The sequence below is a fragment of the Nicotiana tomentosiformis genome, chromosome 11 (genome assembly GCF_000390325.3).
Source record: "Nicotiana tomentosiformis chromosome 11, ASM39032v3, whole genome shotgun sequence".
NCBI lineage: Eukaryota > Viridiplantae > Streptophyta > Magnoliopsida > Solanales > Solanaceae > Nicotiana > Nicotiana tomentosiformis.
In genome coordinates this window covers 94,360,374-94,387,555 of record NC_090822.1, presented here as the reverse complement: position 1 = coordinate 94,387,555, position 27,182 = coordinate 94,360,374, and the positions used below count along the sequence as shown (strand labels likewise).

General features: G+C 39.5%; 1 protein-coding gene and 1 long non-coding RNA gene across 6 annotated transcripts; one reads left to right on the top strand and one right to left on the bottom strand.

The window, feature by feature from the left end:
• Positions 1 to 16,512: 16,512 nt before the first annotated feature.
• On the bottom strand, positions 16,513 to 21,453 carry LOC104091525 (calmodulin-7). 5 transcript variants are annotated; one of them, XR_011411820.1, is made up of 4 exons: positions 21,261 to 21,453; positions 19,792 to 20,161; positions 18,399 to 18,558; positions 16,513 to 16,842 (listed from the first exon to the last, which is right to left on the bottom strand). XR_011411820.1 is itself a non-coding variant. In XM_070187948.1 (3 exons), the coding sequence occupies exons 1-3, from the start codon at positions 21,334 to 21,336 to the stop codon at positions 16,743 to 16,745; spliced, it is 546 nt and encodes a 181-aa protein (XP_070044049.1). In that variant the 5' UTR covers positions 21,337 to 21,453; the 3' UTR covers positions 16,513 to 16,742. The 5 variants fall into 5 exon arrangements, 3 of the variants coding, with proteins under 3 accessions (XP_070044049.1, XP_070044050.1, XP_070044051.1); XR_011411821.1 differs by having other exon boundaries at positions 16,513 to 16,839; XM_070187948.1 differs by lacking the exon at positions 18,399 to 18,558.
• On the top strand, positions 19,173 to 19,817 carry LOC138900688 (uncharacterized). The gene is made up of 2 exons (XR_011411823.1): positions 19,173 to 19,365; positions 19,447 to 19,817. It is a non-coding gene; the product is annotated as an uncharacterized lncRNA (long non-coding RNA).
• Positions 21,454 to 27,182: the final 5,729 nt, after the last annotated feature.

Genomic DNA, 27,182 nt, shown 5'->3' with positions numbered 1-27,182 from the left:
GACAGTGTACAAAAACATAGGGTTCCGGCATTTTTCTCATTTTGGACATTTTCAACATGGTTTTGGGCGAATTTTCTGAGAGAATTCACGGAAAATCTTGAGTTAAGTCGCTTGTGATCATTGTTGGTCAATAATATTGGATTATAATTGAGTATTTGCTTCATGTGATTCGAAGCCAACCACTATGTATTGCAAGAAAGTCTTCGACTAGATTACGTGTTTTTTAGGTGAAATTAGAGGATTTGGGCCTAGGGATTTCAATATAAGAATTTAAGATTTGGAGGTCGAGTTGATGTCAGAATTTGGTAAATTTGGTATGGTTGGACTCGTGGTTGAATGAGCGTTCATATTTTATAACTTTTGTTGGGTTCCGATACGTGGGCCCCACATGCGATTTTAAGTTAAAAGATTTGGATTTTTGTTGGAAAATTAGTATTTTCATATGAAATTAATTCCAATAATTTGTATTGACTTAATCGAATTAATTGTAACTAGATTCGAGGCGATCGGAGGCCGATTCGCGAGGCAAGGGTATAGCGGAGTAAAGAATTACACGGTTTGAGGTAAGTAACATTTCTAAACTTGGTTCTGAGAGTATGAATCCCTGAATCTTGTGTTATATCAATTGTTGGAGGTGACGCACATGCTAGGTGACGAGAGTGTGGGCGTGCACCATAGAAATTGTGACTTAAATAAATTATGTGGAGTTGTAAAATTAAAGAATCATGTTATTATCCGAATATTCTCCACGTGTTAGGGAAATTGAGCTGAGACTCGTATTAAAGACCATGTTTAGGCTACGTGCCGATATTTGGGGACCCATAGGGTCGTGTTGCTGTTGAATTTAATTGTTTTAAAATATACATTTCATACTCAGTCTTGTCCATCCATTGTGAGGATATTGATGGGATCGAGCTGCGCGCTGCAGTAGGCCATATCGCTTTATATTTATTATTATATAGATCGGGGTTGCCCGCCTGCAGCAGGCCATATCGGCTTTATATCACGCTTGGGCTGAAGGAGCCCCTCCGGAGTCTACACCCCCCACAGCGAGCGTAGATGATTATATTCGGGATGGACTTCCCAGGGCATGGACTTGCCTTATTTATTTATAATTGTGATGAATTCCCTGGACATGGATCTTGTCCGAATTATTTATATTTGGGGATAAATTACCCCTAGTCTAGATTGGCCTTATACGATATTGATTGACTGACAGACAGTTGATGTATATATATACATGGGATAGATCTTCCCCGGGCTGGATTGGCAATATACAGTATTGAGTGACCGAGTAATTTGTGATCGTGAGTACACGAGGTTTTTCCACTGAGATGTCGTATTCCTCATATTATTCAGAATTAGTCTATTTTACTTGTACTGAGTTTAACTGTTGAACTTGAAAGCATGCCTACATTTCTGTACCGTTATTGCTATACTGGATTGCACCTGCTAAGCTCGTCACTACTTTCAAAGGTTAGTCTTATTACTTATTGAGTTGGTTGTACTCATACTACACTCTGCACCTCGTGTGCATATCCAAGTGCTTTTGGATACGGCGGCAGTTAGATCTCAGAGTGTTATCAGTTGGAGACTATCAAGGTAGTTGCTTGGCGTTCGCTGACCTTGACTCTCTTCCTTTCAGTTATTGTATTGTTCTGTATTTTCAGACAGTGTTGTTATCAGTCAACTTTGTTATCATTTAGATGCTCATGCACTCAGTGACACCGGATTTTGGGAGTGTTTTGTATCTGTAATTGTGAGGTTTTCTATTGAATTCAAATATTATATTTTTGAACTTAAAAGATATTGTGGTTTATTGAGATTTTTGGCTTGCCTAGTATTAAGATAGGCGCCATCACGACATGCGGATTTTGGGTCGTGACAAGTATATTGGGGGAATCTGTTAAGAAAGTCTGGTATGGGGTTTCAGATATAATGGAACTTAGCAGCAACACTTTGGTTCAACCAATGTAACATTATAACTTAAATACATCTTATCCACACCTCATGGCTTAAATTAAGTGTAGAGAAATCTCAGAATATACACAAAGTGACACAAAGATCCAACTAGATTAGGGCATTCTCACATAAGCAGTCATGAGTTCAATCGAGTGATTAATGAGCTTCTAAAAAAATCAACAGAATCATAGAGACATATTAAAGAGATAAAATAGGTTTAAAGGTCATGAGCTAGTATATCTAAACTAAGATAACAATCTAGTTTTACCACTAAACATGCTCATACTTTGTTTAAGTTTAGGTTATTGAGTGAACCATTATGAAATGCAAAATAACATTCAAGGAAGATTAGCATAACAATCATAATAGTAATAATAGAACATTCAAAGAGGCCAAAAACTAGATATTAGGAACATTTAAGAAGTTCTTTAGTTGTTTTCAAAGTTAACAGTAGATATGAATCATCATATGCTTATTAAGATCAACACATAATTCTAATTTCAATAACTCAAAGAAGTTCATGATCGTAGATCTATTTAACAGTCATTAGTAAACACATAAAACAGTCAAAACATGAATGCATAGTTAATAATATCATTCAGCAATAGGTAGTAGAACATTTCACGTCCAGCAACTTAAACTAATAAAAGAAGAACAAGGTCGAGCTTTTACTAACCTCATTTGGGGCAACAAACTAAACGATTATACAAATTAGCCATTTAGGAAGCCAAAAGCTCAAACTCTCAATCAGTAACAGACTCAGAACCAGAAAGAGAGAGGAAAGTAGAGATTGAGTAAGAACTCAAACTTCTACAAAATAATAGCTAAACAACACTATATTGTGTATTAATTTCTCAAATATTAGGTGTAGTTGGTGTGTTCTTGGTGAGTGTATTTAAGGCCTCTATTTATAGTGGTCATTGAGCCTTAGGGTTTCAAATTCAAAACATGGTAGTGGAGAGTGACGATGAATGATGATGTGAGCAACATCGAGTGAAATTAGAGAAGACAGAGGTGAGAACAGTGAGAGTTTTTACCTAAGATAGGGAAACGGTCTGTTAAAGGCAAAAACCACCAGATAAAAGGCCCAATGTCCAGAGGTCACTACGATTGACCTCTGGACCAAGAATAATGATAATAACACTGGAGAGATAGCTATGCATGCCATAGATTTGCAAGGACGAAGGAAAAATCAGACGAGTTGAAGTTTCATCTTCTAGGTATAGTGTTTTTAAATTAGGGCTTTTGAATTTAATCCATAAAAGAGGAAACATTCAGTGAGAATCACGGATGCAAGAGATAGTAAGGATGAATCTCTGGATGGATTCATGACCTTTGTCATGGGCGGCTTTCCAGCCATGCCCCATGACCCCTTGAACGCGTCCCGTGGCATCCTGGCAAGCCTCCCAACGCCCATTGCCATGGTCGGCCCCGTGGTCTCGGTAGCTCCAAGTGACAAGCACGCATGTGCCTCTGTCGCCCACTGATAGCCATCGCCAGCGCCCAGCCACAGGCAGATGCCAACAGTGTTGCGCGTAGACCCTGATGCTAAAGACAAAGTTGCTGCCAACGGACTTGTTTCTGCTTTGTAGAAGGCTAAGTCCTTTTCATTGTAAATATAGAGTAGTTTTACTGCATTTTCTTTAAGTGTGATTTTCCAGCTTTCATAGGTCTAGTCATATAACTTTGGTTTATTTATTTTAACCATTATTAAGGGGGACCAAGCAATCAAACTTTCAAGCAAGCAAACAATTCTCTGTACTGGTGTCCCCCCCTCCCCTCCGACACCGTGTTATTACCGTGTTGTTTTTTTGTAATAGTTTTCATTCAATGCAATCAAGATTTCTTTCAATCTCAATTCTTTTTTCTGCTCTCTCTCTCAATTGATCACGACATTGGTTTTCCCGTACGGCACTGACAATCTAGTCTAGCGTATGGAGGGGACCTCAGTTGGTGGAAAGCAATCGCACTGACATCGGTTGCTTAGCCTTACGTCACCCTTCCAAGGAACTTCAGGAAGGCGCCGCGTAGCAGTTGGTATCAAAGCCTAGGCTCACCATCGGACGAGGGATTACATTGCAATTACCACCATTTTTTACCATGGTGAATTATGGGGATCGCATCGCGACTCTTGAGGGAACGGTTGACGCATTACGGCCCATCATGGAAATGGAGCCTAACCTAAAAACCAGCCTAGTGCAAAGGTTGGACGACCTGGACCGCAGACTGATCCAGGCTGAAGTTGACATAGAAAACATTAGTCGCGACTCTGAAGGAGACCGCCAAACGGCAGCCACAGAGGTAGCCAAAAAGTTTGGTAAATTCGAGGTCCTCCAACAAGAGCGCGCCGAGGATTTAGCCAACAGGGCACAAGAGGCAGACAGGGTTACTGCCATGCAACAAACTATAGACAACTTGACAGGCCAGCTCAACGTTGTCAATGCTGCTTTACAAGGCCTGCTTCGAGAAGGTGGAAACCAAATCGGGGGTATTGTGAACCTCACCCCTGTGGCCCAAAAACTGAAAATTCCTGAGCCAAAGCCATATAGTTGAGCTCGGAATGCCAAAGAAGTGAAAAACTTCATCTTCGACATTGAACAATACTTTGATATCGTAGGGGCCTAGAAGAAGCTAAGAAGGTAGCAACTACTGCCATGTATCTTCAGGGTGATGCCAAACTCTGGTGGCGGGTGAAATACAAAGCCATCAAGGCTGGTGAAGATGCCCTCGAGACATGGGCAGAACTGAAGGCAGCCATACGCCTACAGTTCTTCCCCGAAAATATTGAGTACAATGCTAGGAGAAAGCTACGGGAGCTCCGCCAGACCAAATCAGTACGGGATTACGTGCGGGAATTCTCTGCGCTCATGTTGAACATCCGCGACATGGGGGACAAAGACAAACTCTTCACCTTCCTGGAAGGGTTGAACCCTTATGACCGCATGGAGTTGCAAAGACAAAGGGTAGACACGTTACCTAAGGCAATCCAAGTAGCAGAGTGCCTTGGGGATTATCAAGTGGAAGCCCGAAAGGACAGGCCTCAACAGCCTGTCCGAGGAGGATACAAAGGAGGTCAGCCGAACACTAGTGGCCGTAGCAGAAGTGGAGGAGACCGCAGTGCAACCAAATCTAAGGCTCCTTCCTCATGCAGTACTAGTGTTGCATCTAACAACAATGATCGGGGGAGGAAACCTCCCTCAGGATGCCGTCATTGCGGCGGACCACATTGGAATAATGAATGCCCACATGCACAGATGAACACCCATCAAGTTTTTGAGGATGGGACGGATGACGATGCCGATGATGCGGACCAAACCGAACCAGTAGGTTCATTCAATGCCATTGTTGGATCTATTTTTGAACCCCTAGCAGGAACCAGTGCTGGTATCCGTAAGAAGAAGGACCCATGTCCAATCGCCAAGAAAGGGAAAAAGAAGGCGAACGAGAGGACTCCTCCTCATCAAGAGAGGACCTTAATGTTCGTTAACATGAAGGTAAATGGCAAGCCTATTCGGGCGATGATAGACACGGGTGCTACCCACAACTACTTAGCCTCGACTCAGGTGGAGCGCCTTGGCCTAGTTGTAGGAAAGGGAAAAGGTCGTGTCAAGGCTATCAACTCACCACCTCAGCCAGTGGGTGGAATAGCCAAAGAAGTACCGGTGAAACTTGGCCCTTATGAAGGAAAGTTCAACCTGCGCGTGGTGATCATAGATGACTTCGAGTTGATAGTGGGGTTGGAATTCCTGAGACAAACCAATACCATGCCCGCACCGTATGCAGACTTGCTACTGATGATGGGAGAAAATGGGGCCAAGCCCTGCATTATTTCGTGCATTCCCATGAAGATGGCCGCCGAGAACATCTCGGCCTTGTAGTTGAAGAAGGGGGTAAAAAGACATGAATCCACGTTCCTGGCTACCCCTGCATGGAAGATATAGAACTCTCCTCGGGTCCCATTCCTACACCTGTGAAGGAGTAGCTTCTGGAATTTGAAGACATCATGCCACAAGACATGCCAAAGCGTCTTCCGCTTAGGCGAACTGTGGACCATGAGATTGAGTTGGTGCCGGGTGTGAAGCCACCTGCCCGGGCGCTGTATAGAATGTCACAACCCAAACTCACCGAGCTTCGGAGACAATTGACGGAAATGCTAGACACAGGGATCATCGTGCCCTCCAAGTCCCCATACGGGTCCCCTGTGCTATTCCAAAAGAAACATGATGGTATTTTACGACTCTGCGTGGATTACCGGGCTCTAAACAAAATCATCGTGAAAAACAAGTACCCTACTCCGCTAATGGCAGACTTGTTTGATAGACTGGGTGGTGCGACGGTATTCACCAAAATAGACCTGAGGACAGGTTACTAGCAAGTTCGGATTGCAGAGGGTGATGAGCACAAGACGACCTGTGTGATAAGATATGGGTCGTACGACTTCCTTGTTATGCCCTTTGGCTTGACTAATGCGCCAGCCACATTTTGCACCTTGATGAACTAAGTCTTCCGAGAATACATTGATGAATTCGTCGTGGTTTATTTGGATGACATTGTGGTATATAGCCAGAAACTAGAAGAACACTTGGAGCACTTACAGAAGGTCCTAGCCCGATTGCGGGAGCACGAACATATGCGAAGCTATCCAAGTGCTCCTTTGCTTAGAAACAAATTGACTTCCTCGGACATGTCATCGAGGAAGGGCGGATCAAGATGGACCAGTAGAAGATTCAGGCCATCACAGAATAGCCGCCTCCTAAGGATATCCATGCCTTGAGGTTGTTCCTTGGCCTATGCAACTTCTATCGGCGTTTTGTGAAAAGTTACTCCCTCATTGCTGTGCCGCTGGCAGAACTTCTCAAGAAGGTCACGCCATGGGATTGGGACCCCAAGCGAGCAGAGGCGTTCAATGCATTGAAAAATTGCTATGTCTAGTAGCCCAGTCTTGGCCCTCCCTGACTTGGCCAAGCCATTCGAAGTACAAACGGATGCCTCCGACTATGCACTTGGTGGGTATTGCTACAATAAAGGCATCTCGTGGCGTACGAGAGCCAGAAACTGAAGGATGCAGAGCGGTGCTATGCCGCCCATGAGAAAGAATTATTGGCTGTCGTTCATTGCTTACGCCTTTGGAGGCATTATCTACTGGGAGACCCATTCGTGGTCAAGACAGACAGCACAGCCGTTAGCCATTTCATGACCCAGTCAAAGCTGAATGGTCGACAGGCTAAGTGGCAGGAACTCCTAGCAAAATTTCACTTCAACCTGGAGTACCGAAGTGGGAAGACCAATCATGTTGCTGATGCGCTCAGTCGGAGAGCTGATCTAGCATCGGTGTGTGTACTCACCGCCCTAAGGGGAAGCGAAGTAACCACCACCATAAAAGACCAGATACAGGATCTACTCATCAAGGATCCTGCTGCACAGTATTTGGTTGATTTGGTAGGACAGGGCAAGACTCGCCAGTTCTACACCGAATACGGTTTCCTGAAAGTGAAAGGGAACCGACTTTATGTTCCTAAAGGAGCAGATCTGCAAAGGGTTCTTCTGGCAGAATGCCACGATACTTTGTGGGCCGGTCATCCCAGTGAGGAACGCACCATGGCATTGCTTCGCCGTTCATATTATTGGCCTCATCACTGTGGGAAAGCGTTTCCCTAGACTTCATCACCGGATTGCCCAAGGTCGGAGATCTCACAACTATCTTGGTTGTGGTGGATCGGTTTTCCAAGTATGCTACCTTTATAGCAGCCCCACAATATATATCAGCAGAAGATACAGCTCGACTCTTCTTCTCTCATGTCATCAAATATTAGGGCCTACCTAAAGACATTGTTAGTGATCGCGACTCACGCTTCACTAGAAATGTTTGGACCCAACTCTTGAAGTGTCTCGGGCCAAAATTGAGTCATAGCTCAAGTTTTCATCCGCAATCAGATGGCCAGACGGAGCGATTCAATGGCATGCTAGAGGAATATCTCCGACACTTTGTGACGGGATCGCAGAAGAACTGGGTGATGCTTCTGGATGCTGCTCAACTGTGTTTCAATTCACAAAAGAGCTCAAGTACCAACAAAAGTACTTTTGAAATTGTTACCGGACAGCAACCGCTACTCCCACACACTGTGAACGCCCCAAACATGTCAAAATCTCCTCGGGCTGCTAGCTTCTCAAAAGAATGGAAGCAAAATATGGAGATAGTGCGGAGCTATCTTGTCAAAGCCCAAAAGCAGATGAAGAGGCATGCTGATCAGAATCGTCGCTTTGTTGAATACCAAGTGGGAGAAAAAGTGATGGTCAAAATCCCAATGCGGCACTTGTTTGCAGGGGTCCATGACCCTCGCCTATTGCAAAAATATATTGGACCCTTGTCCATTGAAAGGCGCATTGGGAAAGTTGCATATCGGGTGGATACCCCAGCTTGGTGGAAAATTCATCCTGTTTTCCATGTCAGTCTCCTGAAACCTTTTCAGGAAGATATGGAGAATCCTTCACGAAGCCAACTCACAATACCAAGTATTCGAGGTCCCAATTCAATCGGGCAAAGGCGTGCTGAAGCTATTCTTGATGATCGAGTGATTCACGCCTCAAGGAAAGATCACCAAGAGTTCTTGGTGAAATAGCAGGGATGTGATGCAGAGGAGAACACTTGGGAGACCGGAACAAACCTCAAAGCCTATAAGAGCCTGATTGATGATTACCTTGCAAGGAAGGCACCGAGGACGTCGCCAAATCAAGTGGGGGAGAATGTCATGGGCGGCTTTCCAGCCATGCCCCATGACCCTGTGGACGCACCCCGTGTCCTGGCAAGCCTCCTAACGCCCATTTCCACGGTCGGCCCCGTGGTCTCGGCAGCTCCAAATGACAAGCGCGCATGTGCCTCTGTCGCCCCACCGATAGCCATCGCCAGCTCCCAGCCACAGGCAGATGCCAACAGTGCCGCGCGCGTAGACCCTGATGATAAAGACAAAGTTGCTGCCAACGGACTTGTTTCTGCTTTGTAGAAGACTAAGTCCTTTTCATTATAAATATAGAGTAGTTTTACTGCATTTTCTTTAAGTGTGATTTTCCAGCTTTCATAGGTCTAGTCATGTAACTTTGGTTTATTTTTTTAAGCATTATTAAGTGGGACCAAGCAATCAAACTTTCAAGCAAGCAAACAATTCTCTGCACTGGTGTCTCTCCCCCCGATACCCCGACACCGTATTTTTTTTCTGTAATAGCTTTCATTCAATACAATCAAGCTTTCTTTCATTCTCAATTCACTTTTCTGCTCTCTCTCTCTCAATTGATCACGACATTGATTTTCCCGTACGGCACTGACAATTTAGTCTAGCGTACGGAGGGGACCTCAGTTGGCGGATAGCAATCGTATTGACATCAGTTGCTTAGCCTTACGTCGCCCTTCCAAGGAACTTCAGGAAGGCGCCGCGTAACACCTTGCACGAATTCGTGCAAGGTCTTCGATTGATTTGAGCTGTGAGGTTGAGAGAAAAGGAAGAGAAAGGGGAAGGGGGCGGCCGGGCATGTGGGACAAATGATTAGGGTTTGGGAGATGGGGGAGCCGTCTCTAGGTTAAGCTTAGGAGGTTAGATCTGGGCCATTGATCTTTTAGATCAACGGTCCTAATATTTTGGGGTTAAAACATCTTTATGGAAAATTTTGATGGTCGATGGATTCTTGTGATCCAAGGGTTAGGATTGAGTCTCTAGACATTTTAATTTTAAAGGGAAAATAGAGATAAAAATCGTGGGTCGTCGTTGATCACAGAAACGGACGGCCTAGATGATTTGTGTTTGTTTTGTGAGTGTGGAAGACGAGTGACGTGGCAGGTCATGATTGGTTAAAAAGTAATGGCAAGGATTGCCAACAGGGATTGAAGGGGTTGTTTGGGTTGGGTATTTTCGGACGTGGGTTTGTATATTGGGCCAAAATTAGTTTTAAATAGCCAATATTTGTTTAATTAAAGAATTGCAATCATAGCCCTTTGGCTTTTAACCCTTTTAAAATTAATTTAAATAAACTTAATTATTTTCAATAAAATATAGTAAAAATTATAATTATCAAATATACTACCAATTATTATAATTAATTATGTATAAAATACCTTATTTTCTAAATTGTAACACTAATTCTGAATTATTAGCACAGTAATCTAATTGATTAGAAATTAAGGAGTAATTTATTAAATTGATTGTAAAGCCTATGTGACATATATGAAAATTATTTTTATAATCTAAAAATAGTAAGCATGGTATATTTATAATTATAACATTGAATTATCAGTTTTAAAATTACTAATACTAAATTAATTTTGTAAAAATAAGTATTATTGATTGAAAATATTTTCAAAACATTCATTGTAATTATTAAGTATAAATAAATTAATTTTAAAAGGGAGGGTCAAAATTGGCCGTCAACAGCACCCTATCAAGGAGCTAGATTATAAACCCCGGCCAATTGATTTGCCTCCACTATCCAGACACTCCATAAGAACTGGGTCCATGAAAGTAGCAATATGCCTTCTCTCTTGTCTGGGCAAAACTACTTTGTTGACAAATTCAAAAAGCACTTTGTGGGCAAGTTTTATTTCACTCCTATAAACAGTCCTGAGTTGCAACTCTAAGTCTCTATCAGCAAATTTCTTGGTGATGGCAAGGGAGGTTGGTAGGTTTTCTAGGCTAGGCCATTTTAACTTTTTGAAGTCATTGTACCCTTCAGCAGGTACCCCTAGAATCTCTCCTAGTTTCTTGTCATCAAAACTCACTTTCACTCCCTTTCACTACACTGGTTACCCTTCCATTCTTGATTTCATAGTTTGTAAAGAACTCCATAATTTCAGCTCGGGCTAGTTTGCCTTCCAGCTGAAGGACCATGTCCTTCCAGCCCTGAAATTCTAATTTCTCCAACAGCAGCACCATTCCTTCCTCCTCCAAATCTCTAAGGAGTCTACCCTTCAAAATTGTTTTGTTTGCCAAACTTCACCATCTTGTCCTGTTCATCATCAGTCTCCTCTTCTTCCTCACTCTCTTCTTCCACTACTAGCACTTTTCTTGATTTTCTAGCAGACCTGGTTCTTTTTGCCAAGGCAGAGGGTTCTGTATCAGCAGACTTTGCAGGGGACTTCTTTTTGGAGGTCTTTCTTTTCTTAACACTTGGAGTCATAGCCTTCATTTCTGGGGTTCTCCTGTTTGGCCTTCTTTCAATTTCTCCTTTATTTTCTTGATTTGTTCACTGCCAGCGACTACTTTATGAGCAATCATATTTAGACGTCCTTTCTTGGGACTAGGGGTGGTTGAAGGTGTGGGTTATGGTGCTTTGGGTGGTGAAGAAGCGTTCTCAGTCATCTATGGATTTCCAGATGGGTTGGCTATTAGATGAGTGTAGAAGAAATGAGAGAAGGTTGAGAGAGTTTGGAGTCTTGAATTTTCAAAGATTAGGAGTAAAGAAACGGGTAAGGCCTATCAATTTAAAGAGGGAGAGATGAAGTGTGTAACGGCAACATTAGAAGTCTAATCAACTTGGGAGTGTCCGTTTGAAGAGACGTTGGACTCTTTCCCAAATATTTAGGCAATTATGGTGTGTGGGATTTTGTATTGAGAAACTGGTTCGTTGGTAACTGATTTTTTCAAAAAGGAGGTTAGGATTAAGTAGGACTCTTTCAAATCATGATCCAAATACAATTATTCCAATATATGCGGAGTGGAGAATACATACCTTATAATTTTGATGAACCAGGTTCTTTACTGACGTTCTCTTGTGTAAGACTAAATTTTTCAAGAAAATAAGGGTAATATCATTGGAGATCAGTAAGATATTTTAGAACATGGCACAAGAGTATACTTAATAAAAGTATTAGACTGAGCAATATCTAATCTAATTATTTACAAAATTCATAAATTATCTAATCAATTATTGAGTTTGAATTGGTTCCTTTTATGTGATCTTAATCATACCTAATTCTAACACATTCCTTTCAAAATGATCTTTACTTAGATCTTTTGTGAAGATGTCAGCTATTTGCTTGTCAGTAGCACAAAATTCCACAGTGATCAAACATTTCTCATAGTTGTTGCTCAAAAAGTAATGCCTAACATCTATGTGCTTAGTTTTTTTGTGATGAACCAGGTTCTTGGTCATACTAATTGCACTAGTGTTGTCACAAAAAATAGGGATACAAACTACATCAATTCTAAAGTCCATAAATTGTTGTTTGATCCACAACAATTGAGCACAACATGAGGCAACAGACACATACTCAGCTTCAGTAGTAGACAAGGCCACATAATTTTACTTTTTGGTGGCCCAAGACACAATACATGAGCCAAAAAAGTGTGCCATACCTGAAGTGCTCTTTCTATACGCAAGAAAACCTACATAATCAGCATCAGCATATCCCACTAAGCTAAAATTACTACCTTTTGGATACCATAGGCAGAGATTAGTGGTGCCTTTTAGGTATCTCAAGATCCTTTTGACAGTCGTCAAGTGTGACTCCTTTAGATTTGCTTGGAATCTAGCACAAAGTCCTACACTGAAAACATGTTAGGTCTACTAGAAGTAAGATATAACAAAGAGCCAATCATTCCCCTATACATCTTCTAATCAACAGATGAATCAGGTTCATCCAAATCCAATTTTGTGGTTGTTGTTATAAGAGTGTCAATTTCTTTGGAATCTTCCATCAAGTGAAAGGAACTGGTTCTTGTTTCTTGTCATGTGCTTTGAGCAGCCACTATCCATGTACCATATTTTGTTGCTCCCCTTCACTTAGACCTGCAAAAGGAAATCAGAGGTTAGTCTTAGGAACCCAAACTAGTTTTAGTCCCTTTCTATAGGCATAAGGATAAATCAAATTCTCTTTAGCCCAATTTGGCAGCCTATTTTTCCGTAGAACAAATTTTTTATTCTTTTGATCTGCCTTTTCTTTTGCAGTGCAATCACTCTTATAGTGACCAGTGTTATCACAGTGTGTGTAAATTTTATTTTCAGGGAGTGTAAGGTACTTGCTTTTGGGATCCCACTTAGGTGTAGAGTTCCCAAAGCCAAGTCATCTTTTGTTGCTTCTATGATGTACTTGTAGTCATGAAAGTGCATCAGAGGACTTGTTCCATTTACAAGTTCTGTCTAGCTCATGCTTAACTTTGTTCAGGTCCTCATTTAAGACTTGTTCCTCCCTTTTATACAACTCATCTATCATTTTACCTACATTCTCTTCTAAAGTGAGTTGTGTGTCACTAGCTGTCTTTTTACCTATTCCTAATTTCAATTTTAGATTTCAGATCTAAGTTGTAGGACAGTTGTATCAAGTGCATGAACCTGGTTCTTTAACACGGTATTTTCACTTTCGGTTTCACAAGCCCTAAATTTCAGATTTTTGCACTTAGCATTCAAAATGACACATTCTTTTGACAACTGTTCCTTTTTACTATTTACATCATCATATTCATCAATCAGCTCTAGTAGTAATTCAGACAATCTTTCTTTAGAAAGAAATTTAATCTTGTCTTTGAGATGAAAGACACTTACCTCAGTTTCTTCATCAGATTCTCCAATAGTCATTAGTGCTCGTTCATTATCGTCATCATCTGAGCTTTCGTCTAAGCTTTCTTCCCAAGCAGCTACCATAGCCTTGGTTCATCCATTGTTGTTGCCTTTCTTGGGATGAACCTGTTTCTTGTTCTTGTTACTTCGTTCAGCTCTTTCCTTCCTCCACTCAATCTCCCACAACGGACAACTCTTGATCATGTGATCAGTCTTTCCAAACTTGTAACAACCATCATTGGTTTGTTTCTCCGAAGCTCTTGCCTTGCTGTAGTTTTCACTTCTTGAAGAGCCCTTTCCTCTCCTTAGGTACTTCTTGAAGTCTTTGGTGATCATTGTCATTTCATCCTCTTCCAAATCAGAACCTTCAGTGATTCTGAGTGCCAAACTTCTTTCCTTCTTAGGTACATCCATTTTCATAGTTTTTCTCCTAAGTTCATAAGCAGTGAGATTTCTAATTAATTCATGCAAAGGGAGTATAGCAATATTCTTAGATTCCTGAATAGCAGTGATCTTGCTTTCCCAAGTAATTGGCAAGATCCTAGTAAGTATCTTCTCAACTCTTTATTCTTCAGGGATAATCCTGCTAAGAGATTTTAGTTCATTTATCAATGTAGTGAACCTTGTGTACATCTCCTGAATGGTTTCTCCATCCTTCGTAGCAAAGTTTTTATACTGAGAGTACAGTAGAGTTCCTCTTGATCTCTTCACCTAAGTTGTTCCTTCATGGGCCACTTGTAGTGTGCCTCGAATTTGCTTAGCAGTGAACAACATTGGATTCTGCTGTACTCATCTGGACCAAGTCCACAAACAAACTATTTCTTGGCGTTGGCATTCTTTTCCCACTTCTTCACATCCTCAGCATTGCAATAAGTTCTTGTCTTTGGCACATCTACTCCTTCAGTATTTTTCTTCAAAGTAGCCGGTAGACCATTAGTGACAATGTCCCATAGCTCATAGTCTTCTCCCTGTATGTGATCTCTCATTCTTGACTTCCACCAAGAGTAGTACTAGCCATTAAAGAATGGTGATCTTGCAGTCGATTGCCCTTCCCAATTTTCAGATGGTGCACCCGTCTTGATCTTTTCCTAAGGTGTTAGCCTCTTCAAGGATAACCCGCTCTGATACCAATTGATATTTTATACTTCAATACCACACAAGAGAGGGTGATTTGTGTGGTATCCAAATTTTTGCGTGCACAAATTATAAAAGGATATGGTTCTTCTACGTGATAGTTACGGAATAATAAATGCAGAAAGTAAAGAACACAAGTATTTTTGCGTGGAAAATCATCGATTCAAAAGGTGAATAAACCATGACCTATTTTCCAATAAGATTTTTTCCAACACTCCACTAAATCACTGAGCCAAAAACAGCATTTACAAAACTGTTGTAAACCTAAGGATTACCTCTAACCCTTTATGGAAACCAACCTTAGGCTGTTGCGATAACTTCAAGTTAACTCTAACTAGAACAATACAACTCAAAGTACCTAATACAAATGCTTTTAGAGAAAGCTGAAAGGTACAACTCAAAACGTCTACTATACTTTGAACTAGAAATAAAGAAAGACATATAAAACTCTTTATGTAACTGGTTCTTCAATCTGGTTCGTGTAGCTTCAGGATCGCACTCTTAAAACTCACAGAAATTGCTCACAAAATGCCTTGCTATTTTGCTCTCAATTCTGCTTAACTTCAGTTTATGTGCATCACCTATAAAAGAGAACACAACTCAATATATAGAATTAGTAGAATAAAGATTAACTAGAGTTCTAATGCTTTACTCTTCCATGGTGGAAGAGTTTTAGTTATCTTCAACTTCTAACTCCTTCCTTATCTATGATAGAGTTCTCTTCAAGTAAGGAGTTTTGCTCCTTATCAATTATACAACATTTTGTTCAGGAGTGCATGCTTTGTGCTTGAATCTGCCCATGTCCTGTGTACATTGTATATGGACCTAGTTCATTGTATGTGTTCCTTTGTCAATCATCAAAACAAAACTTAACCAAGCCAACAGTCTCCAACTCTAATTCACATCCAATGGATTTGCTCTCAGGCCCACAAAGAAGTTAAACTTTGGGAACAGTATGAGATTGAAAAGGAAAAAATAAATGAGGGTAAGTCAAAGATATAATTAACCAAGTGAAAAAAGATTTAATCTCAGCTGGATTAATTTTACAAAAATATATATTAGTGGAAATTGGAGAGGAAAAACATGGGTAATATTGTCATCTAATTAAAAGACCTGCTTTTGTTTGTTGTACCATGTTTACTAAAATGTAGTACCTTTGATTGTATCTGCATTTTCATAAATTATAATGTTATGATTTGCATACTGGAGACTTAATTTCATGTGTTAGTAAAGCTATTACTACCAAAATCAACTGCTTATACTGATATCTTTTATAAATATGACATGTATATATGTCCTCTATATTTCATTTACATTATTGTAAGACAAAATATCGTTTATTTTAAATTTTTCTTTATATTTGTGTTTTCATTGTGGAGATGCATCATTTATAGACAATTCCATTTAAAAATTCTCACAAGAAAAGTTAAAGAATAAGAATTTGGCAATTGTTTGGATTTCTAGTACACAAGCGTAATGCTTTTTTCGGCAAACCAAATAAAAAAGATATATGCTAACAGAAAATGGAAAGGATGTGAGATCATTGAAATGGACAAACGGTCCCAAAATTTATTTAAAATTGTGATAGTCAAATGACCAATAATTGGCAAGCAATTCCCTTTTAGAAATATATACTTTTAGCCGTTTTTAAAATAATAGTCGATAATATAATATATATATATATATATATATATATATATATATATATATATATATATTATACACCTTTTTCTTTTGTTAGCAAATGCAATTAATTTTGGCCAACGGCCAATTTTATATTTTGCACCCCTTTTTTGGGGTGAAAAGTTAATTCAGATGGCAAATAGCTACTTTTATTTATAGAAGGAGTATCAAAACCTTAGAAAACGTGAATGGTAAAGCACAATACTGACTGATATTATTTTGAAGACTAGGACGTTATAACAAGCAAATAGAAGATTTCTATCAAAGACATAAAGCTAAGAGCAGATTTAGTCGTAGACTAGGATACAACAACAACTAAAATCGAAGGAGTAATAGCATAAGAACAGATTAATTAGCTACCAAATTTCGAACCATACGTCATAATCCTCAGAATATTTTGTTTAAAAATAATTAAGAAGGGATCACAGGATTGTGCATCGATCTCTCTTACGGCTTTTCCTTCCGTTGCTTTGTGAAATTGAGTAGGCTCTTTTACTTTCTTCAATCCTCCTCCGCCGCCTGCTGTAAATATAAAAATGACATGACTTTCCGAATTAAGGAGTTAAATTTTCTCAGCATTTTAATTAAAAATGTAACTTATATATACTAGAACAATTATATTATAATGCTATGCAACCTGTTGTAACAAATTAACTGCCTTATGTCCAGGTTACTGATATTGTCTAGCTATAACATTTCTTCATTTCCAGTCATTAAAAGTTAAGAATTAAACTCATTTTCAGTACTTATTTTGAAGTTAAAGTTTATGCAAATGCCTCTACACTTTTCTTCTCCATTCTAATGTGTTAAAGCGAAGCTTTTATTATGTCGATCCAATTTTGCGCAATCAGATGCACGTAAAACACAAGCGTTTTTCTCATGTGGAAAAAAGAACAAACTTTTATGACAAATAAAGATCAAGAAAAAGCACGATGCTCATGCTTGATGTTGGTAATAGCAACCTTATCTTTTATTTCTCTTTTTCTAATTTTTCCTTGCTTTCTAACTTAATGACACTTTTGTTTCAAGTATGTAGTCGCCTTTTGTTAGGGAACGTTTTACCCCCAATGTGAAATTTTTCGGCGCGAATCCAGATTTAGTCGGGCCTCAATGTGGGTACCGGACACCGGGTGGGGAACCAAAAAAAACTTTTTGTTTTACTCAAATCTAATTTTTTTTTTTTAACGGGTGCAAGGAGGGCCAAAGTAAAGAAGAGTGTTGGGAGAGGAACTAAAAGTTTGCACATAAAAATTAGGACAAAAATATTTTAGTGTTTTCGAAGATGATAGTAAATTCGCACTTTGGACGAAAAAGAAGAATATGCTTTTATGGTTCTGAAAATTTGTGTCATGCTGGAAGAAAAGATGATAAAAAGAATATTCAAGAAACTAGCACGGAGAAATATAAACGATCAAAAAAATGAAGGAAAGAACGAAAAATTGGGGGGGGGGGGGGGGGGGGGGGGGGGGAAAGGAAATAGATGAAGAAAGGAAAGAGACGAAGATTTTGCTAATTTAACCCTTTGCAAGAACTAGATAGAATTTTTATGAATATATAGGTACACTAGTTACTCAAAATAAAAACCTTAGAAAGATATGTTATAAATATGTTAAAACATTTAGAAAGATATGTTATAAATATGTTTATTAACTTACAAATTTTAAAAATACTACCTCAATTCAATTTTATGTAGCAGGATTCGAAGTAAGAAGGTTAAACTATTTAAATTTTGGTGTAAATTTGATCATAAATTCTTTAATATTTTAAAATTAAATTTAAATATTTAGAAACTACATAAAATTTACTTTAGGTCAGAAGAGTTTCAGATTTAAATATTTTAAAAATCATTTTCAAAGAAAAGCCTTTTTTGATTCTCGAAATAGTAATAAAGCCGCATAAAAATGAAACAAATAAAGAATATCTTAACGTATGAAATGATATGGCACGTTTTTTGCCAAAAAAATTCTCTACTAACCTACACTACACAAAAAGGAGAACCCAACTCAAATCGAATAGTATCTCTTTTGTTCAACAAGTAGTAAAAAATCTAATCGAGTTAGTTTTGCGTGAAACCTAACCCGATCTGAAACAAAAGCAATAATTGTAAGATTCCTTTCTCCTTTTTATTCTTTTCTGGGTGGGAAGTCCAATCTACCAGGAGGGAATAGATGTTGTGTTGAGTGCTCACTTTCCCTTCTATAATCCACTTGTGTTAGGACAAGTTAAGCTATATTTGTACTGAAATGTCACTTTTTCTATCAAAATGTTAGTAATAGATTCTATTCCCGCTATAAATGCATTTGGATAAAGGGAATTTATTCGAAAAGGAAAGATAAAGAGATTTGAAAAGAAAGTAAGATCAGTAGAAGTCTTCTTTAGCAAAAGCTTCATTTGGGACATTTCCGAGAGCAATAGTTTCCTTTCCCTTTTATTTTATGACAGCACTGTTTGAGCCAGCTCTCGCCCACTATCCCACCGAGTACCTGCTACAAGTAATGGGTAACTCCACCCGCCAAGAATTAGACAGATGAGAAGAATTAGACAGATGAGAAGAAACTTGAACATGATCTCCAAGGTTTGCATCCAGGTTATTGACCATTAGACCAAACCTAGGTGTATAGTTTCGTTTCCTTTCTGGGTAAATTATTAACCAGACAACAGAAATACTTAATTTCTTTTCATTCCTTGCCATTCTTTTTTAAACACGAACCGTACTCGAGGCACAACGTTTTGAGTTGGTTTAGTGGCCACGGATCCAATCTTCAACTATGATGGAGCTCAAGCTCAACATTTTCCACAAATAAATGTAAAGGGGGCTTGAAAAACAACCTCAATATAACTTAGTTCCGCACCTTAACTCAAAATTGTAGAAGGGACAAGCTTTCTTTATGCCAAAGAAAGAAAGCTTTATGATAAACCCAAAAGACAGGCGCGCAAACGATGTTAAGAGTATAACCATATAAGTCTCCTATACCTACATAATCTTAGACGACCCTGATACGGAGTGTGGTTTGTTCAAGTCTAACGGAACACAAAAAACTACTTGTTCTACTAGATGATCATTGTACTTCAAAAACTCCGAGTAGTCTCAGAGAGCATAAATTGCAAATTAACATAAGCTAAGAGTTAGAATAAAAGCAAACACATGCGAAAATCTAGATGAAATTACTCATTCAAAAGGAAAAAAAACAAAGACAATCAAGGTCCCCACAATTGTGGTAGGTTTAAAATCAAATGTTTGAAGAAAATACCAGTAGTTACTAACAAACAAGCTACTAATATAGGAATAGAGCAAAAAAGCATATACCAAAGAACATCATTACGAAACAATGAGAATAGAACAGGCAAGCACCCAGACAAAGCTAATAAGCCAAAGAAGACATCCTAACCAGAAATAGAAACCTCATCAGACTTATCCGCCGTTTTCCTTTTTGTTGTACTTTAATTTTAAAGATTAAGTTGGATTCTCACTTGGCCATCATGACCTTGACGAATTCCTCATAGTTGATCTGCCCGTCGCCATCCACGTCAGCTTCACGAATCATCTCATCAACCTCTTCGTCAGTAAGCTTCTCACCTAGGTTTGTCATGACATGGCGAAGCTCAGCTGCAGAGATAAATCCATTCTGATCCTTGTCAAACACTCTAAAAGCTTCCTTGAGCTCCTCCTCAGAATCAGTGTCCTTCATCTTACGAGCCATCAAGTTAAGGAACTCAGGAAAGTCAATGGTTCCATTCCCATCAGCATCGACTTCGTTGATCATGTCTTGAAGCTCAGCCTCGGTTGGGTTCTGCCCCAATGACCGCATCACAGTTCCAAGCTCCTTCGTAGTGATGCAACCTGCAGACCACACAATTATTAAGCATGTTAGGTTTTAAAAGCTTATAATTACACCAAAACAGTTGTTTCCTTTTTCTTTTTCTCTTGTTTCAATGAACAAGTGGAAATAGGCTTCCACGGTTTTATGTTCTCAAAGTATACGAAGGAGCAGCAGAAAAACGAGGTACATCATAATAATAGAAGCCTATGAGTGATCCCAACAGCAGAAAATAAAGTTAAACATCATTAACACAGCATCCCACGCTTCAATCTCCAATATAAGGAAGAAAAGTAAAGAGACTATTATTTCCAAACAGAAAATGGAAATCAAATTGGCAAAAACAATTGAACTGAAAGTAGCTGAAGGCGTCAGTCGTTTCAAGAGGCAGCAGCTACTCATATTCGAGTACTAACTATTGCTACCCAACTATAATCTACTTACTTATTACTGCTATCTTCTCAAGTTGCATATTTATCGACTTTTTATGTTTACAGTCACATATATAAAGTTCTAAACTTGGGTCTTTCTCTAAATAATCTATTAATTGCTGAATAGACATACACCTATAGACTAGAATGATCTTTACCAACAAGGTAAAGCAATAAATAGAAAGTAGTGAAATCCAAAATTACAAACAAGGTACCACATTGAACAAAATGGAGAGAATTCATCTTGAAACAAAGACAAAGAAATCATAATTCACCAGTAGAATCCACCAACTAGAAGCAAACCAAAATAAAATGACCGACCTATTTAACTGATTTAACATATATGTAGCCCCAAAAATAACAAATCCGCAAGCTCAACAACCAAGAAAGATCAAGGAATTCAACACATTGAACCAAATTATAAAAGCCACAAGTTTCACATAGATCCATCTTCACATTCATTTCTATCAAAAATCGAGTAAACAAAATTGAAACAACCAACTAAAGAAACAGCATCTCGCCTACAATTTTCACGTAACGAACATCAAAGCATATAATTAGCTGCAAATTATCATCAAATCATAGATCACAAAAATGTCAATCGAAAGCAACATTAAAAAATGGGCAAAAATAGGAATGGATCTGAGAAAAGAAAAAAGAAGTATAAAAAGGGGAAAGAGCAGAAGCAGACCATCGCCGTCCTTGTCGAAAAGGCTAAAGGCTTCTTTGAACTCAGAGATCTGATCGTCAGTCAGCTGATCCGCCATTATCTCTTTGAATTATTTTACTGGAAATTTGAAATAAGGGAAGAAGAAAATGGGGGAGTATGTGTTGTATAATGAACAAAAATGGTGAAGGGAAAGAGGAGTTAATATAATGGTCCAATACTCCAAAAGGGTGCATCGTGGGGTGGCCGAGCATCTGATGCTCATGCTTTTCTTTTCTTTTCTTTTCTTTCACTGAAAATAATAATAGTCCTTTTAGTCAACAAGGGAATACTCTATAGTGGCTAGTTTGGTTGGTTAACAATTGTAATATAGAGATTAATAATCACATGGTCCTATGGTTTCAATTCAAGTATAAAAAAATTTAATCTTTTTATAGAATTCAACATTTAGTTTTTGGTTTCAAATTCTTTATAGTAACTAATATAATCTACATAACTAATAAAATGTTTGGTTTTCTTTAATAAATATATAGCATAAGTAATGCAAAGTGTAGTACCGAAAATCAAAAGTTGTATTACTAATTTCAGAGTAATTTATACGAATATTTATGTAGGATAAGAATATGTGTATTACCATACGTGATTAAAACTTAAAAGTATCTAAAGATACAAATGTCCTTAAAATAGGCCATTTCTACCTAATAACAATCCATATATTATAATTTACCACATAACAATCTATGCATTATAAGTAATCGTATAACAATCTCTACATTAATATATTTATCACATTAATAATCTATGTCTTATAATCAATGTATAATTAGACTGCAATAGGGACGAGACATAAATTATATAATCATGTACATATGTTTGGTTTATCATATTAAAAATCAGATATAAGATATATAAATTGTATCTCAAGCATGTGTTTACGAATATATCCTTGATTTTTCAATGGCATTTTATACGGTGTGGATGACCTGTCGGAATTGTTTGACCAAAAAATGTATATCTTGGTTCAAATAATTAAATTTCTGTAATTAAGAGTTAATCTTAGTTAACAATAATATCCCTAGATGGAGTTTTCAAAGAAGAAATAACTATTAGACGGATTGGGTCGGACAATGGCAATAACATGTAATAACTGTTCTAGAAAGCAAGAGTAATAATGTAGCATTCAATTACAATGAATAGTAATAAACGGCATTTAAGTAAATAGGAGAAATGATTCACCCAATTAATGATGGAATAGGTGGATGTTCCTCCTAACAATGACGAATGACAGACAAATCCTTGAATATTTGAGTTATTCTCGGATCTGATGGAAAAGTATGGACAAAAATCTTAGTGAAAAGGTGGTGTTTGTATCTTAGCAAGAGAGAGACGAATCTTTTAGTCAAAGTGTGTTCTTTACAAATGAATATCACATGCCCCTATCATTATTTATTTTTCTATTTATATGGGACATGTGCCTAAGAAACCCTAATAGTACAAGTGCAGAGAATATCTACTAGAATATTCTCTTTAGTATCGTATCTCGAAAACTAGCCGTTACAGCTCTGTCAACGGTACTCGGCCTCGACCTCGTCCCGTGTTGGCACCTCAACTACAGATCTTGTTGATAACGACCCTTGTTGACTACGGATCTTGTTGACTCTTCGACTACAGACTTTGCTGCTTCTTGGGCCATCTCGACAAATGACAACTTGGGAATTCTTTTCTTAGTATTATCTTGGATTAAATATTCCAAAGACAGATTTTGACTCATACAGTTAGTCCCTCCACTTATTGAGGCCGACTTCAGTCGGGTTCAATGAGCGAATTTTGTTCGTCGCGGTCGGAACAAACGAGCGAGTTGTGCGGGTCGTAGTGGTTACGGCGAACTGGCAATGTGGGTCGCTTATTTCAAATGCTTCAATTTTTCCGGTTGGTTCGTTGGAGTTATGCTGTCCACGAGTTAGGATGTCGTCGATGTATTGCTTTGTTTCGTGTGTATCCTTTGATTGAACATGTCGCTTTGGTTACGGCTCCAGTAATGATGAATCATTTTCGATTCTGGTGCCCAGGTTCTTATAAATAAAGATGTTAAGGTGTGATTTTGAAGTTTCAAGCTTTCTACTTCGAAACCCCATATCTCTTTCTTTCTCTTTTCTGGCTTGATACTTCTCTTCTCTGTTACGGTGGTTTCCATCGTTCTCAATTCTTCATCATTTGATACTTCTCATTTATCTGTTAAAACATGACTAATATACCTTCTGAATCTAGCGAGGGAAGTGATATGGTCCCTTTATCGATAGTTTTTCCTCCCTCACGAGGGGAATGCACGTGTCGCCGTTAAGGATGGAGGCTTCCCTTTGGTGAAGGAGATAGTTCCTCGCAACCCTGACACCAAGTCTGATTTCTCCAAAGCACCTGACGCCGACCATGGAGACTTTCGGTCGGTGATGACGGAGAAGGAATTGGGGGAGCTTAGGGCTAAGTTCGGCATTCCCGATCACCTTGAATTAATCCCGGCTGGGTGGTAGGTGTCTAATAGTACTGGTAGGTATCTAATTTCAGAGTAATTTATACGAATATTTATGTAGGATAAGAATATGTGTATTAATCCCGGCTGGGTGATGGCCAAGGAGGCAATGTTGTTGAGGACCAAGTTGGCGGGGACGTCGAAGGCTGTGATGGTGGTGGCCAGTAATTCTCTTTTGATTTTTGTTTGTGTATGTTTTTGCTGGCGTCTTCGCGAGCCTATTGTAAACAACAGTTTTTTTGTATATGAAATGTTAGAGTGTTTCCTTGCATTTTCTTCTCTTCTTGTGGTTTACTTTCTATACTTGTGTATACTTTTGTTACTTTTTTGGAGTGTGGTCGAGGGCCGACAGGAGTTTGTTCGAGCGAGGTCGAGTATACTATTTTATTAAATTGAGTCCATAGGCCGGTAGGTGTTTGTTCGAGCGGGGTCAACCATAACCTTTTGATAGATTGCGTCCAAGGTCCGGTAGGTGTTTGTTCAGCGGGGTCGAACATAACCTTTCGTTGGATTGCGGTTGAGGGCCGGTAGGTGTTTATTCGAGCAGGGTCGAATATAACCTTTCATTAAATTGCGTCGAGGGCCAATAGGTGTTTAATCGAGCGGGTTCGAACGTAACCTTTTATTAAGTTGCGGCCGAGCGCCGATAGGTGTTTATTCAAGTGGGGTCGAATATAACCTTTTATTAAGTTGCAGTCGAGGCTCGGTAGGTGTTTGTTCGAGCGGGGTCAAACATAACATTTCATTAAACTGCGTCTGAGGGTCGGTAGGTGTTTATTCGAGCAGGGTCGAACGTAACCTTTTATTAATTTACGGTCGAGGGCTGGTAGGTGTTTGTTCGAGCGGGGTCAAACATAACCTTTCATTAAACTGCGGCCAAGGGCCAGCAGGTATTTATTCGAGCGGGGTCGAACATAACCTTTTATTGAATTGCGGCTGAGGGTCGGTAGGTGTTTGTTCGAGCGAGGTCGAACATAACCTTTCATTAACTTATGGCTGAGGGCCGGTAGGTATTTTTTCGAGCGGGGTCGAATATAACCTAAATGCGAGAAAGATGTGCTCATAAGCGTAAAGTTTATTGCCTTGACATTGTTGCTTTGGTTACATACTTAGAGAAATTTACAGATTTTTGGGTGTTGGATGGCGTTCCAGTCCCAGTCTATCTAGTTCCTTCATTGGTCGATCTAGAGAATATTGAGAGGTCGAGCAATAAAATAATAACCACGTCCCTACCTTCGCGTACTTCAACTCGAATCGTTCCCTTCACCATCTCGTTAAAAACCTCCTTCAGAAAACCCAAATGAGGAAAAAAAAGTACGGCTTGGGGGACACTTTTTCTCTTAGAAGTTGAAGTATTTGAGGTGGATGATATTCCAATTGTTTGGTAATGTCTTTCCTTCCATTGTCTCTAATTGGAACAAAACCTTGTTTTCTTTGGCTATAATTTAATATGGACCATCCCAATTTGCTCCCAGCTTGCCTTCTCTAGGATCTTTGCTCGCTTGAGATTTAGATTTTAGTACGTAGTCTCCGACTTTGAGCGGCCTGGCCTTTTCTTTCTTGTTGTAACAGCATTCTGCTTGTTGGTTTTGGGCGACTATTCTTATGTAGGCCATATCTCTTCGTCGAGTTCCTGCCTTTTGCTCCCGTCGTTACTTGTTCCGCTCTTATGAGAGTACCTTAGGTTGGGTTCTCCGATCTCGACTGGTATTACTGCATCAGTATCGTAGACCAAAGAGTAGGGCATCTCTCATGTGCTTGTTTTAGGAGTTTTTTGGTAGGCCTACAATACTTTTGGTAGTATTTCCAGCCACAGTGCCTTGGCGTCTTCGAGCTTCTTCTTCATGATTTTTAGTATTGACTTGTTGGAGGCCTCTGCTTGTCCATTACCAGCGGGGTGATATGGGGCCGAGAGTATCCTCTTGATATGTTATTTCTCGAAGAATTCAATGGCTTGCTTTCCTGTGAACTGAGGTCCGTTGTCATAGTTGATTTCTTTGGGAAGGCCGAATCAGCATATGATGTTTTTCCATATAAAGGTGATTACTTCCTATTCCCATATTTGGGTGAATGCTCCTGCTTCTACCCACTTAGAGAAATAGTCAATTAAAAAAAGAATCGTGCATTACCTCGCCCTGCTGGTAGGGGGGCTACGATGTCTATTCCTCATTTGATGAACGACAAAGGGGATGTGACTGAGTGAAGATGTTCGCCTTCTTGGGGAATCATTGGAGCGTACTTTTGGCATTGTTTGCATCTCTTTATGAAATCCATGACATCTTTTTTCATGGTGGGCCCGTAATATCCTGCCCGTATCAGGCATCTGACCAGTACCTGATTGCCGAAGTGAGCTCCGCAATAGCCTTCGTGAACTTCTTCAAGGACGCACTGAGTTTGGTTCAAGCCCAAGCACTTCGGTAGAGGGCCGCCGTAAGTCCTCTTGTACAGATCATTGCGGGGGATACTGTACCCGACCGTTTGCATTCTTAGTTTCTTGGCCCTTTTTTATCGCTATGGAGTGTTCCATCCTGCAGGTATGCGACAATATGATTGCACCTGTCCCAAATTAAGTTTATAGTTCTTACCTCGACTTGTTCTAGTGTTGAGTTGAGGAGATGGACTCTATCTCTGGTTGTAATGCTTTTGGTGGTAGCGGCTAGTTTGGCGAGGCCATCTGCCTTGATATTCTGTGCTCGTGGGATTTGGTCAAGCTGACATTCGTAGAACTCAAGCAGCAGCTTGCAGATTTTGGTCTGGTATTTTTGCAATCTTTGTTCCTTCATTTGGAAAGTCCCTGTGACTTGATTGACTACAAGCTGGGAATCCCAGTGCAGGTCAACCATTTTTCTCCATATTTGAGTGCTAGTTTTAGACCTGCAATTACGGCCTCATACTTGGCCTCATTGTTAGTCATATCCGAGCATCTTATGGACTGGCGAATCACTTCGCCTGTTGGGACTTCGAGTACGAGTCCCAGTCTGGACCCCGATGCGTTGGATGCGCCATCGATGTATAGGACCCAAAGGTTTTGTGTTTGGATGGAGGTTTAGACGGCTTCCCTTTCGACTTCAGGCATTATCTTTGCGCTGAAGTCGGCTATGAAGTCGGCGAACATGTGTGACTTTATCACCGTACGCAACTGAGATGTGATATCGTTCTCACTCATCTCGATAGCCCATTTGGCCAGCCTTCCCAATAGTTCGGGTTTATGTAAAATCCTTCTAAGGGGGAAGGTCGTGATGACCGAGATGGGGTGACATTGAAATATGGTCTAAGCTTCCGTGAAGCTACGACTAAGGCCAGAGCTAATTTTTTGAGGTGTGGGTACCTCATCTCGGCGTCGACGAGTGTTTTGCTAATGTAATAGGTGGGAGATTGTGTACCTTTGTTTTCTCAAATTAAGACTGCGCTTACAACTA

Excerpts from the sequence above, each read along its gene's own strand:
- LOC104091525 (XM_070187948.1), bottom strand. The coding sequence starts at position 21,336 with ATGGCGGATCAGCTGACTGACGATCAGATCTCTGAGTTCAAAGAAGCC. Across the intron at positions 20,162-21,260 it reads TTTCGACAAGGACGGCGATG|GTTGCATCACTACGAAGGAG; the intron begins GTCTGCTTCTGC and ends TGTGGTCTGCAG. Across the intron at positions 16,843-19,791 it reads GTCAAGGTCATGATGGCCAA|CAGGCGGCGGAGGAGGATTG; the intron begins GTGAGAATCCAA and ends TTATATTTACAG.